Below are 17,092 nucleotides of genomic sequence, written 5' to 3'. Positions count from 1 at the left end.
AGGCGGAGCGGGGCGGGCACAACGTCTGCGCCCGCCGGGGCGGGGACTGCACCAGCGGCAGCGGCACCGGCGGTGCCCCCGAGCTCCCCGCGCCCCCTCCTCTCTCTTTGTCCGCCCCCCGCTTTGTTCGCCCCGCGGCAGCCGCAGCTCGGGGGAGGGAGGAGCGGCCGTGGCCCGGCTCGGGGTGACCCCGGCGCGCCCGGTGGTCCCGGAGCCGCCGCTGCGGCACAGCCCGGCTGGGTGGGAGGGGGAGAGGGTGGGCACAAACGGGGAGGTGTGAAGCACATCGCTCTAGTGGGTGAATAACTTCACTGTCTGCTGCTTCGCTCCATTTTCCTTTTGTCCTGATGCCCAGAAATTCATCATGCAGAAATTTATTATCCCAAAGTACTGAATATTTTTATTTTCATTGTGTTTGTGAAGCAACACATTGGAAGCTGGCGTTATCCCACTGCTAAAGTTTAAACAGCTGGAGCAGCAGCTCCAATGCCACCATCAACAATTTAATACCGATTTTCAAGGCTGAATCAAACAGCTCTGCTCCACTTCTTCCCCTCTTATAAACAGGCAGAGCTGGCCCATCAACACCGAATTCCTCACAAAGCAAACCTCAGTTTGCAGCCTCATAGCTTGTTGGGTTTCTGCATGATGCCATTCGAACAAAAGGGTGATGAGAAAGCAGTTCCATTGCTGGGGACTGATTGCAATTTGTGTTTCATTTTGGCTTCGTTCTTTGGCATTAATCCAGCACGGTAAAGCACAAAATGGTTTGATGCACTCCCCCGAATAACAGGTTTCAACTACATCAGCATTTAACAATGTTTGTTAGAATTTCACTTCCTAAAGGTTAAACACAATCTCTTGCTATGGCCATTATATGGTGAAACAGAATTTGAATCCATGCACAGCCACCCCTCTTTCTCCCTGCAAAATTTGATAAAAGTTTTGCTGAATAAGGACTTCAGGATTTAAACATTGGGTTGTATTCAGAAGTGCAGAGCCAGCAAAGGATTGCTTTAAAAAAAAATGACCCTGCAGCCCCCAGCTATGGAAATAATCCCACAAAAATTGCAATAAGGGTGGAAACTGGGGAGTTGTACAACTTTACAGAACACTTGCCTAAAATATCTGCTGGCTTTAGAGATGCAGTGGTGAACCTCTGTGCTTCTTTCTGGTGGTGCAGATCTGAGCTTTCCGTACTGATGTGATGCTAACGTGGAATGGGTTTTTCTCTATCATTCTCCATCATTAATTTGATGTTTTGTCTCTCAGTTAATTTGCCACCATGTAAGTCCATCTCAAATGCTTGCAGTTCAGTGCACAGCATTAAAGTTGTATAAACAATATCTGACTGATGCATCTAGGACACAGCACAGCCACTACAAGACAGCTTAAAGATGAAAACTAGAAGTTGAAACTTTGTGCTGTTATTGTAGAACTTGTCATCACATGGGAGCAGCAACAGTGGGGAAATAATGGATAAAATATGTTTAAATCTGTAAATATTTTGATTCACTCCCTTGTAAAGCTATGGTAAAAATGTCCTGGATGAAGGCAGGAATTGAGACTGTCACACAGATCAAGGGAATGTGCCACTGTTTTTTCCAGTAATTTCCTACTGAACAGACTCAGCTTCAAGATCCTGTAGGAAAAAAGAGAGTTTGTTATCCATTCTTTGACCAGAATCAACTTCATACCATGAAAATGTAGCTTTGGAGCAGCTGCAACTTCAGTTCATCCCAGCTGGAAATGGCTGACAGCCTCTGGGTACCAGTCTGCACCTGCAGGGCACAGCCAATTTGTAGGAATCATTGTAATAAAAGATCCTGGTACTATAAACCACACTCCTATAGAGGATTAGCCATTATTGAAAGCCACAATATCTTTGATTCCAGTCCTGGTGGCTGTTTTCTGATCTGCATGATCAGATCAGTCAACAAATAATATATAGGCATTTTCATAATTCCATGAGAACAGGAACTGCTGGATGCTCCAGGGAAATTCAGATGCCAACATAACTGCTGGCATCCTGGCCACAAGTACATGGCTCACTTTGAAATTAGAATTCTCAATAATGTGGGAACACCAGTTGCAGTTGTTTCTGCCCTTTTTCAGATTTGTGAAGGCTCCAAGGTTGTTGAAGCTTTCTAAAGAGTTAAAATGTTGTCCTTTGAATGTAAGGATCTCTTGACAGAAGAAATCCATTTTTCTATTTAATGGGATGTATTCACCCAAGTACAAGAATTCTAAGTAAAGAATGTTTTCCCATCTGAATGATCTCTTCAATATGCACATCTGGCAATTCCTATACAGAACTGATGGTCACATCTGCCACAGAAAAGGCAGCTAATTGCTTTTTTTTTAATCTCAGAAGTGCTGCTTCAAAAATCCCAGCACTTGCACTACTATTTTCTGTATTTTCTTTTCTGTAAAGGCTGCAAGAATTCTTTTCACTGCTAATGTACTCACTGCTTCCCTTCCCCAGGTCAGCCAGACTGCCCAGCAGCAATAAAATAAAAGCTCTCCAAACTCATGTTCTTTGGTGAGCTACTCAAGACAAGCCTTCATCCAATTTTACATTATTTGTTCTACCCTAACATGGCTAAAACAATGGAGAGCAATATTTGAACAAATTAAAAAAGAATCCTTTCTGCATTCTGGTTTAAACAAGATACTTAAATTAACAGTAATGTTCCTCTTGCTGAGTGTTTCATTTCCCTGATAACTGAGGAACCAGTCTATTAATAAAGATGCAAATCATTCCAGCACTTATGTAAATAGCAATAAAAGCTGAATTCTCACCTACAGCAAAGCAAAGCAGAAGGATTTTGTTCTTATGGAGTGCTGAATTCTAAAGAAGGGGTAAATACATTTTCATTCAGTCCTGGGTCACAACTAAACACACATTGCAAAAAATCTTACATAACATCTCTGCTGCTGTAGTTGTCTGAAGTCTAGGAAGTGCCCAATTGTCACACAGTAATTACCAGGCTATTAAACCCATCCTGTTTTCTAAAAGCTGCTCCAGGAATCACGACCAATTCCTCCCTCTGACTCATCCCCTCCCACCCCCCAAAATGTAGCAGTGACTCTGCCCCGTGCCCAGGAACAGCAGCAACCTTCAGTGCTTTCCCTTCCCAGGGGCAGCTCAGCCATGGCACACAAGGAAGGTGCTACGGGCTTCCATGGCAACTGAAGCACTTGCATTACATTGGAGCTTTTTCCTCCTCTTCATTTCTCTATTTTTTTCTTTTTTTTTTTTTTTTTTATTTCCCAGCTATGCTGCCTCACAGAGCTTGCAGTGAAATAATTATTTTTAGCAGCTACCACGTCTTTCAGATATCTTCTAGAATCTCTGCTGTTTGTCTTTTCTTGACATTTTGAGCACTGTGAATTGGGTTATAAAATTTTAGAGTCAGGAATTTGGATCTTTTTAAGACACAACTTCCCACCTGACTGAGACCCAGAATATTTTGCAGAGATTTGATTTTTTAGATGTGCATGAGCATTTTAAAACATTTCTGGTGTTCCAAGTGCTGTAAATAAACACGAGGGCTATGCCAACAGGAATCTGTGGGAAAATGTGAGTGATGCCTGCCCATGCTATACCCACCTCATTACAGATTTTATTACTCATTCATTTTAGTAAACTCTAATCTAGGTTATTATGCCACACCCATCACCATGGGAATGGCACTTTAAAGGACCCAAAATACTTTGCTATTCAGCTTTCCCTTGGGACTTAAGAGTGTGATCTGATTGCAGTTTCAATATACAAAACCCATTTGAGTAGTTACAGCTGACAGATTAAAAACCTCACTAATTACAAACATCTTCAGTGCAATATGTAGCACTTGAAAGAACAGTGAATTATAGATAAATAGCTAAGAGCTGCAGATGAATGAATTCCTCATCACGAGAGAAGCAGCAGAGAAAACTGCCCATCCCTCATTGACTGTGTCTTACAGCACAGGTAAATACAGGAGGAGTTTCACTCACTGCTTCAGTTTTCTCACAGCACTATCCATGCTGACTGCCACCTCCAAGGAAAGGACAATTCCAAAGAGAAGATTTAAAAGAACAATTTAAAGATACCCCTGAGCGCTCTCAGAGAATTTTGTATGATTTATCCTTATTTGAAATTAAATTGCTAAAATTAAATCCAGATATTCAACAGTCCCTGTCTGCTTTTCTGAGATCAAAACATATCACAAAAATATTATTTTAAGAAATAAAATAAGCATTACAGGAACATTTATAACATGGCAGTTTGAAAGACAAAAGAATAACAGATGAAATTACTTTAGTCACAACTGTTTTGCTTATCTGTTGTGACCAATTAATTATGTGGAATATGACTGAGGATGGACCATACAGAGCACTGAAAGGTTCTGAGCACATAAAGGTGATTTTTATTTTGTGTGCTCTTCTGCCTTGCTCACAGAAACCACCAGCACTGCTTCAGCTTAGCCTGCATGTCCTACTGAGGCAGCAGCATTTCCTAAGAGCCATTAAAAGCAGATCTTTAAGGTGTGGTGAGAGAACTGCATGTTTCAAACATGAGCTGCACAACACACCCAGAAGGTGTGCACTGGCAATCATCACCTCCTGCCTGCATCCCTTGGTCACCCACGTGGCAATGGTGCAGCACACAAAGGCTGCTGTAAACTGTCATTACTGCTTTCAACTCCATGGAAGGAGGATGAGCACAAAGTGCCAGACCTCCCTATGCTTCCCAACAGAGCTTTCTTTAAATGTGTGTAGAAGGTGGAAGCAGCACATTATTTTGTTGTCCACTCCTGTCATAAAAATACTATTTCTCCTATAAATTAGGAAGAAAAATGCCATTCATTTTAGAACATATGATGAACATTTACCTTGACTTGCTTTCCAAATGCAACCAAATAAACTCAACTGGTAAATGCTGCAAAAAGAGTTTTCAGCCTCTCAGAATTCACACATAAAGGTGCTTTGGTTTTGCCTTCCTGTAAAGTTTAGGGAGAAAAAAAAGAAAGAGAAATAAATAAAGATAAATAAAGGCTTTAACTGCAAAAAGCCTGGGGTTCTCATTGAGATTGAAATGCAGTGTGTACCAATATCATGTGTATTAAAGATCTTTGGGCAATATACACTAACTGCAAAGCTGAGAATTTGTTCAGTCTCTAACATTATCTTATGGGCATTCCCCTTCACAAGTGTTTTGTTAGATACTTGAAAATGCTTTGGTTTACTCTGCTTTACACTTGGTTGGGGAGACTTTTCCTGCATTTCTGGAAGGACAAATGCTTGCATCAATCTAGTGCTCCCTCTCTTGGCAACCAAACAAGGTGCAGCCAGTTCAGCCACAGCTCCCTCCCGAGACAAGGAAAGAAAGTGTTAGAACAATTAATCAGCATGATTGTAACATTTCTAAGCATTCAGATGTGGGCAGCTTTTCAGATTATCAAAACTGAATGGTATGGCAAGGTTCTGTTTAAGTGGCTAAGAGAATTTTAACAGATTCTTGATTAAGAAAACCTGAAGCTGACAGTTGTGGCCCTTCCCAAAATATTTCACCATACTCACCCTTATTTTGCTCAGCTTATTTTTCCAACTTTTCTTCAGCAGCTGATTTTCAAAAACCAACATTTTGCTGCTTCAGGACTCCAATTAAAAGCTCTTTAGCTAAAAGCTCATTTATTAAACCTCTGTAGACAACCACGAACACGTCTGTACAGCAAGTTTACATGAAGGACGATGCTACAAAAGATACAGTGGCAATTAAAACAGACCCACATAAATAATTTATAAAAATACTTGAAATGGTGAAAATAGCATTGTAATCCCCAATTATTTTCTTCCAATTGCCAGGACTTTGATGTGGGAAATCTTGACATCAGACCTTTTTAAAAACATTCAGAATATATTAAACTTATCTACAGGATAATTAGCAAAATGTAAAAAGTATAGATTATTGTACAAAGGACAGATATTAAAAAAATCACCAATCCACCTGAAACTCAAGGACAATATAAATCTTAGCCAAAATAATGAACACCAAACCACAAACTCTGCATTTTAGAGTCTTGAGTATTGGCAAATAAAATGGTCTTAACAAATCATGAGTCCTGTTATTCCTTAGTGGGAGCTTGCAATTTGGGAAAATTCTACATTTGCTGCCTGCACTGGTGATCCTGGTCAAGATAGAAACCTGCACTGACTTCAATACCAAGGAAGAACAGGGCAGACCTGCATTTGTCAAGATTTTCTCTTTCCCATAAGATGAGAGAGGTTATCTGAGTTTGTAAACTGCTGGGGAAACAGAAGGGATTTGGATATAGCAAAACAAAAGACCAATTAAGATTTAAGTCTTTTTCCTTTGCTGGTTTCTTGGGGAATTTTTTAACAGGCTTCTTATCCGTAGATAGACCCCAGTTGATTCGGCCATGTTTTCAAACTCAAACGGTGTGATGCCTTCAGCAAACTTGCTCATGTCAGGAACAAGTCCAGATTTTTTCACAGATGATCCAGTGCTTGTGGGCACTTTATTACCAGCTGTGTTCTCCCCCTCATTGACCTCAGGGGTGGCAGCAGGCAGGGTGTCATCCAGCAGGCCCTCAGAAACTGCATTATCAGGATTTTCCTTCAAGTCAAGCAAACTGTCCTCTAGATTGGGACTGGTTAGAGAATGTTCATTTTCTGGGATCTGCTCACTGATGTCAGAAAGCTCTGTTTCCACTGAGATCACTTTCTCAGGTGACCTGACTTCTGCAACCAGATCTGCTTCATTCCTGGCTGGTGATGAAGTCAGGGAATTGCCAGTTAAAGGTGTGTCCACAGGAATATCAGAGTCACTGTTGGTGCTCTCTGCCTGCTCCAGAGCTGCCCAGATTAACCTCTGCTGCTCCTCCAGCTCCTCCAGGGTCAGGGTGTCCTCATCCATCACTGAGTCCACTATTTTGGGCTGGGGGCTGTCACTGGCAGAGTTGGGTGCTGGGGCAGTCCTGGGCAGGGCAGAGGGGCTGGGTGAGGAGGGCTGGGGAGGGGTCAGTGGGGGTGTTCCTTGGGGCACAGGGGGAGGAGTGGACATGGATGGAGATCCAGGGGGCAGAGGAGGCTGGAACTGAAAACTGTTGGGAGTTTGAGATCTCTGTGCTCCTTCCAGATCTAGAAAGAGATTAAAAGACACCTTTTAGAACCTGAAATCTGACCAGGACAAGATTCAAAGTGCCAATGTTCTGATTAACTACCAGATTTACATCATCTCATCCTTGGTTTTCAGCTGAGACAGAACAAGCTTTGTGAGGCTTTTCATATCCATCAAAGATACATTTTTTGGGATTTTAACTCTACCAGCCATTCAAGGAAAAAAAAATTACTCCTGAAGGTATTAAGAACAAACCCATTCCACACTGAGACACACTGAAGGGTTCTTCATGGCAGATTTCAAAAGGAAAGCCAGAAGTTTCTCCAGCTGTTCTAACACTTAACACTGAATCCTTCTGAGTTTGCCTCACTTTTAAGAAGCTGTAAGCTTGCAAATTTATGTTATTTCACCCATATATTTAGGGATTTGGGGGTCTTAACAGAAGTTTCTTTAGGATGGTCCTCGAGAAAAAAGATCAGAATTTTTAACTGAACACTGCAATTGCTCTGAGCACACCTGAAACTTCCTGCTTGGTATCAGAAGATACAAAAACCACAGTGACAACTACAGCAAATGCCACTGCAGTGGGACACTGCTGGTTCTGTCAATACTGCCTTTAATTACCACCAAAATACTAAAAATTGGCTTCTCCTTTTAACTCTCACATTTCAATCCACAGCAAGTTATTTTGAAAAGAAAATTTGGAACTAGGAAAAGCAAAAATCAGAGTGACTGTACCAGAGTCCAGGTCCATGTCAGCTGCTGCCACCTCTGAAGTGTCTTCTCTGGCTCGTTTGGAATGACGAGACTTGGACTGAGGTGCAGCCCTTTTGCTGCTGGATTTGGGACTTGGCTGCAGAGAAATTATCCACAAAACCAAAAAGAATCAGTATTATACTGCACAAATTAACATTTCCAGCTTTGAGAATGAAAGCAATTTTCTCACTATGCAATCATTGGGGACCCAGTGTGTAAACATTGACATTTGAGGGATGCCATGGCCATGGAAACCAAGCTTCTCATTTATTAGGGGAGTCTGAAACTGTAAATTCATGGCAATTTTTTTCCAAACTGCTCACAAGTCTTTGCACAACTGGGATCTGCTTATATTAAGTGAAATAATGGAAATAATTTTAAACACAAAGCCATTTTTTGTTAAAACAGATAAGCCAGATGAGCATTTCACCTTCACTAGTGTCTTTAATAAAAAGTTTGTTCCCTTGTGCAGAAAGAAGATACAAACAAGAAATCATCATGACCTACACTAACTAAAAGACAACATTTTTTTTTTCAATAACAAGGAGATATATTCACCTCCTGATAATTAGAAAGGTAGTGAGCAAAAACATCCTTCTGTTGAGATGGCTGCATGGGGATGGAACCAAACATCTGCCACTCCTACAGCAAAAAGAAAAAAAAAAGAGAAAAGAGAAATAATGTTGCATATGGTTTGTTAATAACAGAACTTTGGTTCATAACACTGAATGAAAAAACACATTTGGAGGCAACTAAATGGGAAAATGTAAAGGTGCAAATGCACAAGTGCTTCTTTTTAATGCTCAGGCATTCAGAGCAGTGATGGAGTTCACTGACAGGAGGTTAAAATGATTTTGAAGATGAAAGTGCAGCACCCCCAGGGGATTTCTTGTGTCCTCTGTGCTTCAGAGGGCACCCACCACATGGCTCTTCTGCTATGACTTGTTTAATTCCAGTTGTTACAGAGCTTGGCAGAAGTTGTACACTGACTGATATAATTTTTTATAATCAAAATTATAATTATGGAAACACCCACAGTGATTTTCATATTCCAAAAACTTTCAGAAAATTTACACGTAAGGAAAAAAAGCCATTAATGTGTGAAGTTTTATGTTTAAAAAATACCAAACTATTGATCTCATAATGGAATAATGCCCACAGAAGCACTGCCAGACCCTAACACAAGAATCATGACAAGTATCAGTTGTCACATTCATTACAAATGTAATTAAGGGCTTAAAAAGAAGAAACTCTTAAAAGGGAATCTGTCAGATGCAGATACAAAACATTAATTCTTGGCTAAAAGCAGCTCCTGTCCCTCAGCACATTCAGAAGGCAGAGAACAGCTACTCACATCTGGGATCCCACTGGGAGTGGATATGTTAAAGCCTGGGTAATTCACCAGCTTGGACACATCATAAGTGACACGTTTGGGCTTGGGAGAGCCCTCATCTTCTGCTTCAACTTCACCTATAATGGAACAGAATTATTACTGATGTTAATTAAGAACACCACTGGAAAAATCCACAGGATTTAAGAGCAGGAGTTTGGAATGGAAGTATTGATAGAAGGTTCTGAAATCCAGAGAGGCAGGAACAGTGAGCAAATGCATCAGATATAGGCATGAAACCTCCCCAGAAACCTAACTGGGTATTCCTGCACAGCTGCTCTTCATGTTCCATTGCCACCCTCAGAACTGGGCATCAGGACTGCTGTGAGATGCAGCATAAATAATGGTCATTAGCAAAAGCTGGTAAGTTACTGAAGCTGGGTTCCAAGAAATGTGTTGTTTGCTTGCTGGTGATTTTGTGCCTGTGTAGGAGTAATTTATTGAGGGCTATTGCTTCTTCCAGGAAAAAAGAAAAAGGGAGAGGAAATTGGACAAGAACCATGTCCTAGGTTGACTATATAATGCTTTTATCCCCAGTTGTCTTGTTCTGTTTATGCTGAACAATAAGTTTTGCACCTTTAAGACTTGTTCCAGAGAATGAAGGGGGGGAGAACCTTTGGGGATTCTCTCCAAAATTTGCCCTGAACCAGGACACAGCTGACAAAAGGAGTACTTTTATATGAATAAAACATGTAAAAATATTTTATTGATTTGCATCTTTTCCAAGAGGAAGATGAAGGTTTACAAACCAGTTAATTTATTATCTCCTGAGGAGGATGCAGCCAGCACAGAGCCTCAGGGTAAAGCTGCATCCCCGCCACAAATTTCTCACCTTTGCCATAGCACAGAGCCAGCCCTGAGTGCTCCAGCCCCACATTTCTCACCTTTGCCATCGTACAGAGCCAGCCCTGAGTGCTCCATCCCAGCCCTGAGTGCTCCAGCCCCACATTTCTCACCTTTGCCATCGTACAGAGCCAGCCCTGAGTGCTCCATCTCGGCCTCCTTGAGCCAGCCCGGGGGGTAGCCCAGCTGCCGCATGCGGTAAATGAACGGGGGCAGGCTCTTGTCTGTCACACCCAGGGCATCCTGCAGGACCTCACTGAGCCAAGGAAACAAACAGAAAACAAAATGTCACCCAGAAAAATCCCTCAGTTGGTGACAAAAAGGTTATGAAGGTTTTGGGGAGTTTTCAGTGAGGTGTAGGTCAAAGTGTGTTGCATTTCCACCCCAGATATAAATGAAAATCAGCTCTGATATTAAATAAAACTTTTTGCCTTGCTGAGATGCTTAAACATTTTATTAGAATTAATTCTACACCAAGAATAACACACTTGACCTACTGCTTCTGACTCATGGCCTTGAGTGCAGCTATCAACAGGAAGGGTGGACCCTGACACTGAACTTACTGGTGATTTTTTTGGGGACTGCCACACAATACTGTGATTTCTCTGAACATTTTGAACAGAGAGGAAGGGACATCCAAAGCTCAAGATTTGCAGACTCTGGAATACATTTTAGTAGGAACATAATACAATTTGGAAAGTCAAAGAGTAATATTTATCACCGTGCATTAGAGAAAGGGTAGGACTGTCAAGCCAGCAGTGAGTTTTCATTTGAAAGACAGCTCTACAATTTATTTAAATTTTATTTAACAAGTTCTAGCATAATACACTCATAGTTAAGAGCAACAGACTGTAGCAATTAGAATCTGGCACTCCAAAAGCAGAAGAGTTATTCCAGAAAACCAAATGGAAAGAAAGAGATACCTAATTACTCCTGGCTTAAATTTTCCAAACCTCTCTTCTACTTCTTCTGCATGGTAACGCTGCTGAAAATTCTGATTGCTGGAATCCCCACAAGCTTCCAAAAACTCCTTTCTCTTCTCGTTTATACGAGCTGCATTTCGTGGCTTAAAGATAACACAATTGGCAAGTTTAGAGTTGGACAACTCACAATTGATGAGTCCTTCACCCCACACAAAGCCTGGAGAGCAGCAGTCTGTGGAACACTGGTGACTTTACCTTTGGGCAGTCCTTCATTTGATGGTCTTCAGAACCACAATTGAAACAATGAGGTTTGGGCCTGCTTGAAAAATGGACAAATAATTAAACCTGAAAACAACTCTGTAATGTTAAATGCACCTAATTGTTTTCATTCTTGACAGATTTTAAGGTTTAGACTTGAGAAAGACAAAATCAAAAGCAAAGACTGCTGATGTCATCTGTTTCTTTTAAACTTATATCAATCATTAAATAGAGAATATTGCTGATTTCTCAGTGCTAAGGAGAACGTGGGAAATGAGGAAAGGGCAGAGTGAAATAGGAAATGGCATCACCAGAGGTCTGATCCCTTCCACAATACTGGGAATCAGTAGAAACAAACTGCAGAGCACAACTTTCTTTGGAAAGTCCTGGCCCACAATAATTAATCAAGTAATTCATTTCGTGAAACTGCACTGAAAACTGGAATGGAACTGCAGCTGGCTCAACTTAAATCTTCCTTGCAAATTCACACCATGGCAGGAAACATTTCCAATATTACTGGGGTGAAATACCAAGATTTTAGAGGAAGATTTATTTTCTGAGCATTCATTTTTACTGAATTAGGATGGGAACCAGAAGTGGAGACAAAAAGTGTGGCACAAGTCCAAGGTAACTCCAGCTGGAAACTGAATTTCCTTCACTTCTGACCTCCCATAGAAACTGCACCATCAACTCTCAGATCAGTCTGACTTCAAAATCTATCAAATAAATCAGACAGGAGTTGTTCTACAGAACAGTAACCACGACACAACAGCAATGCAAGGATGACAAACCAAGCACTAAAGAGACAAAAAACAGAAGAACTAAGTATAAAAATTCAGAAAGTTTTCACACATTGCTTTTAGGCCCTTCCTAAAGAAACTCAAAAAAAAGACAGATTCACTGACTGCAATGCTCAGCTCTGGCTTATTTAATTTAAATTTAAGTATTGCTCAAATATATCCAAGGGTTTATTAACTGGGCAAGAATCACAGAGTGCATCTGAACTTTTCAGCTCAAAACTTGACATTTAAGAATAATACAAACCTTTTGGGTTTTACTTGTATTTCTTGTCCATCTAGGGAGAGAATCTGGCTGAAAACTTGCTGATATCTTTAGATTTCAATAAGGAACTGCTACTGGATGAAGCAAAATTTCAATTTTGTTTAAAATACCAATCAAGACATAATAGTGCTTTGAAGAGAACACTGACTCATCTGCATTAAATTACAAATGGGTCCTAGACATGAAGTCCTGAGTATAAACTATAAAATGATATCTACTATAAACTATTTGCTAAGATGAGCTTATGCTGTTTCCTCCTACAAATTTCTACCCAATACTTTATCAGCACTTGCTAAAACTACAACTCTCTTGTTTACAGGTAGAAATTTCCAGATAATAATTCTGAAATGTTTCACAGTAATCTTATTAAACCTCATTTTGATAGTTTCAAAATGACAGGTTCACTGAGAGCAGGACTTGGGTGGTTTGCCTGATGAACCATTTCACTCAGAGTCACTTTAGCCACACTTAAGGTGGCATTTAAGGAGAAATTCCCATTAGGAATCTAATTCCTTCATCTCAGAGGTCAGGAGATTGTGAATTTGCAATTTATATTCATATATAAATAATCTTCTAACACTGACATGACCTTGATTACAAACTGGATATTACAGAAATGAACTCTGAAACTGCTTCCTGTCCTGGGTCTTTCCAGCAACACTGGAAGCCAGGGGGGATGATGTCACTTGAGAAATTTCTTGTCCAATTTCTTTTGTCATGGAAGACATCAATACTAAAAACATTTCAACATTTCCCAGCTTCTTCAGCATTTCCCTCAATTCCACTTTTCCAACATTGGCTTTAATAAACAATAAAGAACCAACTTCAAAATGGATGCATGTTAAGAGCATACCATGATTAAATTTTAATAAAAGTCTTCCCCTCTAGCTCTCATATTTGGAAAAAAGCATTTCACAGCATGTTGGAGTTTCCCAAACCCTCTTCTCCCAAAGAGTGGATTTTATGGAGGGATAATTCTCATTCAATCTGCAATGAGCTGTCACTCCAAACCTGATTAGGGAGTGGCCAAGGAAATCCCTAAATTCACAAGATGTGTTTATGGGGATAAAGCATTCACTCTCAGGATAGCAATCAGCAAGTCAATTATATCAAAATCCTTATTTGTTTTGAATAAAAAAGCCATTAATGACCCACTAAATCATCCCATCTATAATGACTGGTGTTCTGGCTTTGCTAGAAACACACAAAATCCACTGAAGAGAACTGGAGTTCAATTTACCCACTGGAATTCTTTGGATTTGACACATGGCAAAAAGAAAGGTGTTTTAGCAAACAGGATACTTAGGTATTTCCCATCCTTCTGTCAGCTGTGGATTCTCATTTAAAATAGGTTGTCCCAGTTTATCAAGACAAAAATTGGTAAAATACAGAACACTTCCTACAACCTGCAGAAAAAAAGTCAGAGAATCGTCAGAAATGTGTCATTATTTGGGTGAGATTGGTAGCATTTCTATAAATTTACACTGCTTGAAACACTTCCAGGTTTTATTCCCCCATTCTGTAAGAATTTACAATTAATACAAGCCCAAATATGTACAAATAATTTTTTTTTTTTGCACTGATGTAGCCCAAACATGCTGAATTTAAATTTAATTTATCAGTGTAATAACAGCAGTTAGGAGACCTTATTTTAATGGCAGTGTACATTGAATGTGGAGAATGAAGAGCACAGTCAAAAACTTACACTAAAAGCTTCTTTCACTTTTTTAGCAGAACTTGAGCTGGTTCCTTTACAGTCCTCTTCCAAAACAACACTGGACGGCTGACAGGAAAAGCAAAAATAGAAATTATTCACTGAAATCAACCTGAATTAGTGATGTAAAAGGCACAGAATTGGGGTTCAGCTTCTGTCCTGGCACCAGCAGCAGGATGGAGATGTCCATGTCAGGCATGAAGCTCCCTACAGCCCAAAGAATGACAGAGATCCTTTCCAAGGCTTTCTTGATGAGAAATACACTGCAAAATTACACTTTCATTCCAACCAAAAAAGCTAAGGGAGAGAGAGAAATGTGCCATTCCACCCTTTCACTCAAAGTGAATGTTAAGAATCAAAATTTTAAACCAGGAGAAGTGTAAATGTTCAGATTCTGTTGTTGTTCATCTGTTTTCTTATACATACTTGGAGTTGGGCCAAACACTATCAGAAGATACACTAAGCTTTCCTCTTAATTATTTAAACCAACTTTCTTTCACCGAAATTTCACTAGGGAATTTTCAAGAAGCATTTTCATGGGCAGAAAGGATCTTTCCTTTCTCTCTATTTTTTGGAACAAAGTTATAAAACATTTGTGAATCTACTTAATCTGATTTTTGTCACTGTTATTATTTCAATAATATTTCAACATTTTCATTACAGAGATGGAGAAACAGCATTCTGTAACAATGTGAGTTTTAAAGTACCTGTGGCTTAGCATTCAAGTGTGATTTTTCTTGTTCACTTTTCTTCTGCTCTTCATATTTTTGAACTAAACTACAAATAAAATCTTCAATTTCTTGATGATACCGCCTGGGATGAAGTACAGAGAGATGAGACATGAGCAAGGCTGAAACAAGGGGCAGACATCTCTTTTCTGAAGCACTTATTTAGTAAATAACTCAGAAAATGGGAAAATTCAATTCTTTTCTGCCCCCCTCTCAACCCACGCCAACACAAATGCAATCTGATATTTGAGAGCACCTGAGTGTGGCATAAAATCAACTCAGAGGCAGGGAAAGATGAAATTCTATTTTACCCACAACACTGCTGAAATTCAAGCTGCTCTTCAGACTCACTCCAAGTTCCTGGAAGTTCCCTCTCGTTTCATGGTAAAAGCAGATATTGCCAATGAACAGAACTCTTGTTATCCTGCCCATTATCCTTCCTCCACTCCAAGCTTTCAATAGTTTATGTTATTGAATAAAAGCTACATCCACAATTTGGATCCAAACAAACAAAAAAGCCCCCATTTCCTGTCAGGGTTGTTTTTTCATACTTACTTAGTAATGACATTGTTCATAAATAAAATCTGCAACAGAGGTCCATCAACTTTGGGGTTTTCCACTGAGATGCCACTAGAACAGCACAGAACACAGACAATGGGTACAGTAAATATTCCCCACAGTTTTATCACAGCTCAGGCTGGGCCCCACTGAGGGAGGAAGGTTTGGTCAACACAAAATCTGTATTTTTTAGAAGTTCCTATTCTCTTAAACAGAAATTATGCTCTTGAGCAAAGCAGGTTGGTGTGAGGTGGAAGGAGAACAAAACATCCCCCACACTACAGAAATATTTAATTCTGTATGAACAGAATTCTCTTCCTGCTATTATAATTTCAATAAACTTATACAATCTTCTAACTAAGATTCATTCACCCATTTGAATGTGATTTTTCCTCACTGCTGAACTTATACACTAAGACTGCTTCCCTGAAGACCAAGTGACCTTCATTAAACAGATAAACACAAATAATTAAAAGTTACAGCAACACCAACTGAGTTCCTGCTATTCAAGACTTTTCAGGAACTGGAATGGCATTTTAGAAGCCCAGAACCTGAGCAAGGTTTGGGACATGGAAACCAACTGTGGCAGATTGTTAACACAGACAGCTTTTATCTAGATAAACTCTATTTATATATACACATAAATATATTCTCTCTATATAATTCATGCAGTGTTTCAAGTCAGCATTAACATACCTAGGACGAGTCAGAATTCTCAGCTTCCTTTTAAGTTCCTGATGTTAACGTATTGTTAAGGACTATGAGTTTCTTTGGAAGACACAAACCCACACCCAAAGCAAGAAAGAAAACACCAAGCAAGAATTTCACAGAACAATAAATAGGTTTTTGGTCCTTCCCTTTCACTGCACAGGGGATTATTTAAAAATCCACCTGTTGCTGGAGAAAGAGAATAAATTGGAATAAAGAAAAAACCACAAATGAAAAAGGACTAGCTGTGACAATCCAAATAGTGCCATTCATTACATGCAATGATTATATTAACAGATTCGTAATATTTTATTTTAAAATGAAATTATGGATACGATCATCACCAAAATAAAGGCAATGGTAGTACACGTGTACTTGTAAATGGGCACTAAATCATAACACATTTCAGATTCCACTCTGCTGCAGCGGCAGACCCAAAAACCCTTCAGAGAACCTGTCACAATTCAACTATTTGTAATTATTTATAGCTGAATTAAAAGGTAGAACGTAGGGATTCAGTGAGAGCCGTTTCAACAGCCAGCCCCGCATCCCGGGGCGGACCCGGCCGTTCTGGAATAAAAGTTTCTATGGAGAGAGAACGTGCTCTGAGGGAGCCCGGGAGCACCAGGAGCTCCCTCCCCGCCCAGCTCAGCCCTCTCCCCCTGTGCCCCGGCCGAGACCGAGGGTTCGCTCCCACAGAGCCCGGGGAGCAGCCGGAGCCCCCTGAGGGCCGGGACGGGCTGGCCCGGAAGGGAACCGGCAGCGGCGGCGCGCCCGCCTTCCCCCGCCCGGCCGCGGGCCCTGCGCTCCCGCCAGGATATTCTCCGCCCGCAGCCGCTGCACCGTCTCGTCGCGGTCGCGCAGCCGCTCGTAGAGCTGCAGCAGCGGGTCCGGCTCCGGCTCCTCCAGGGCGGGCGGCGAGGGCGGCCCGGGCTCGCCCTCCAGCTGCCCGAAGAGCTCGCGGTCCCCGAAGTCCACCTCCGCCGCCATCTTGGCCGCCGCAGGAAGGGCGGGGCGGGGGGCAAA

The 17,092-nt window shown here is 40.8% G+C and overlaps 1 protein-coding gene across 2 annotated transcripts; it reads right to left on the bottom strand.

The window, feature by feature from the left end:
* Window positions 1–5,659: 5,659 nt before the first annotated feature.
* ZCCHC8 (zinc finger CCHC-type containing 8) lies at window positions 5,660–17,056 on the bottom strand. 2 transcript variants are annotated; one of them, XM_063173017.1, is made up of 14 exons: window positions 16,888–17,056; window positions 16,055–16,097; window positions 15,356–15,430; window positions 14,780–14,885; window positions 14,064–14,141; window positions 13,661–13,764; window positions 12,341–12,406; window positions 11,294–11,357; window positions 11,039–11,181; window positions 10,229–10,371; window positions 9,237–9,352; window positions 8,441–8,524; window positions 7,865–7,979; window positions 5,660–7,146 (listed from the first exon to the last, which is right to left on the bottom strand). In XM_063173017.1, the coding sequence occupies exons 1-14, from the start codon at window positions 17,054–17,056 to the stop codon at window positions 6,344–6,346; spliced, it is 2,109 nt and encodes a 702-aa protein (XP_063029087.1). In that variant the 3' UTR covers window positions 5,660–6,343. The 2 variants fall into 2 exon arrangements, with proteins under 2 accessions (XP_063029087.1, XP_063029088.1); XM_063173018.1 differs by having other exon boundaries at window positions 11,294–11,354.
* Between the last annotated feature and the right edge of the window lie 36 nt (window positions 17,057–17,092).

This window comes from Melospiza melodia, chromosome 20, assembly GCF_035770615.1.
Source record: "Melospiza melodia melodia isolate bMelMel2 chromosome 20, bMelMel2.pri, whole genome shotgun sequence".
In the NCBI taxonomy this organism is placed as follows: Eukaryota; Metazoa; Chordata; class Aves; order Passeriformes; family Passerellidae; genus Melospiza; species Melospiza melodia.
The sequence above is the reverse complement of the archived record's forward strand: the minus strand, read 5'-3'. Positions and strand labels throughout refer to the sequence as shown.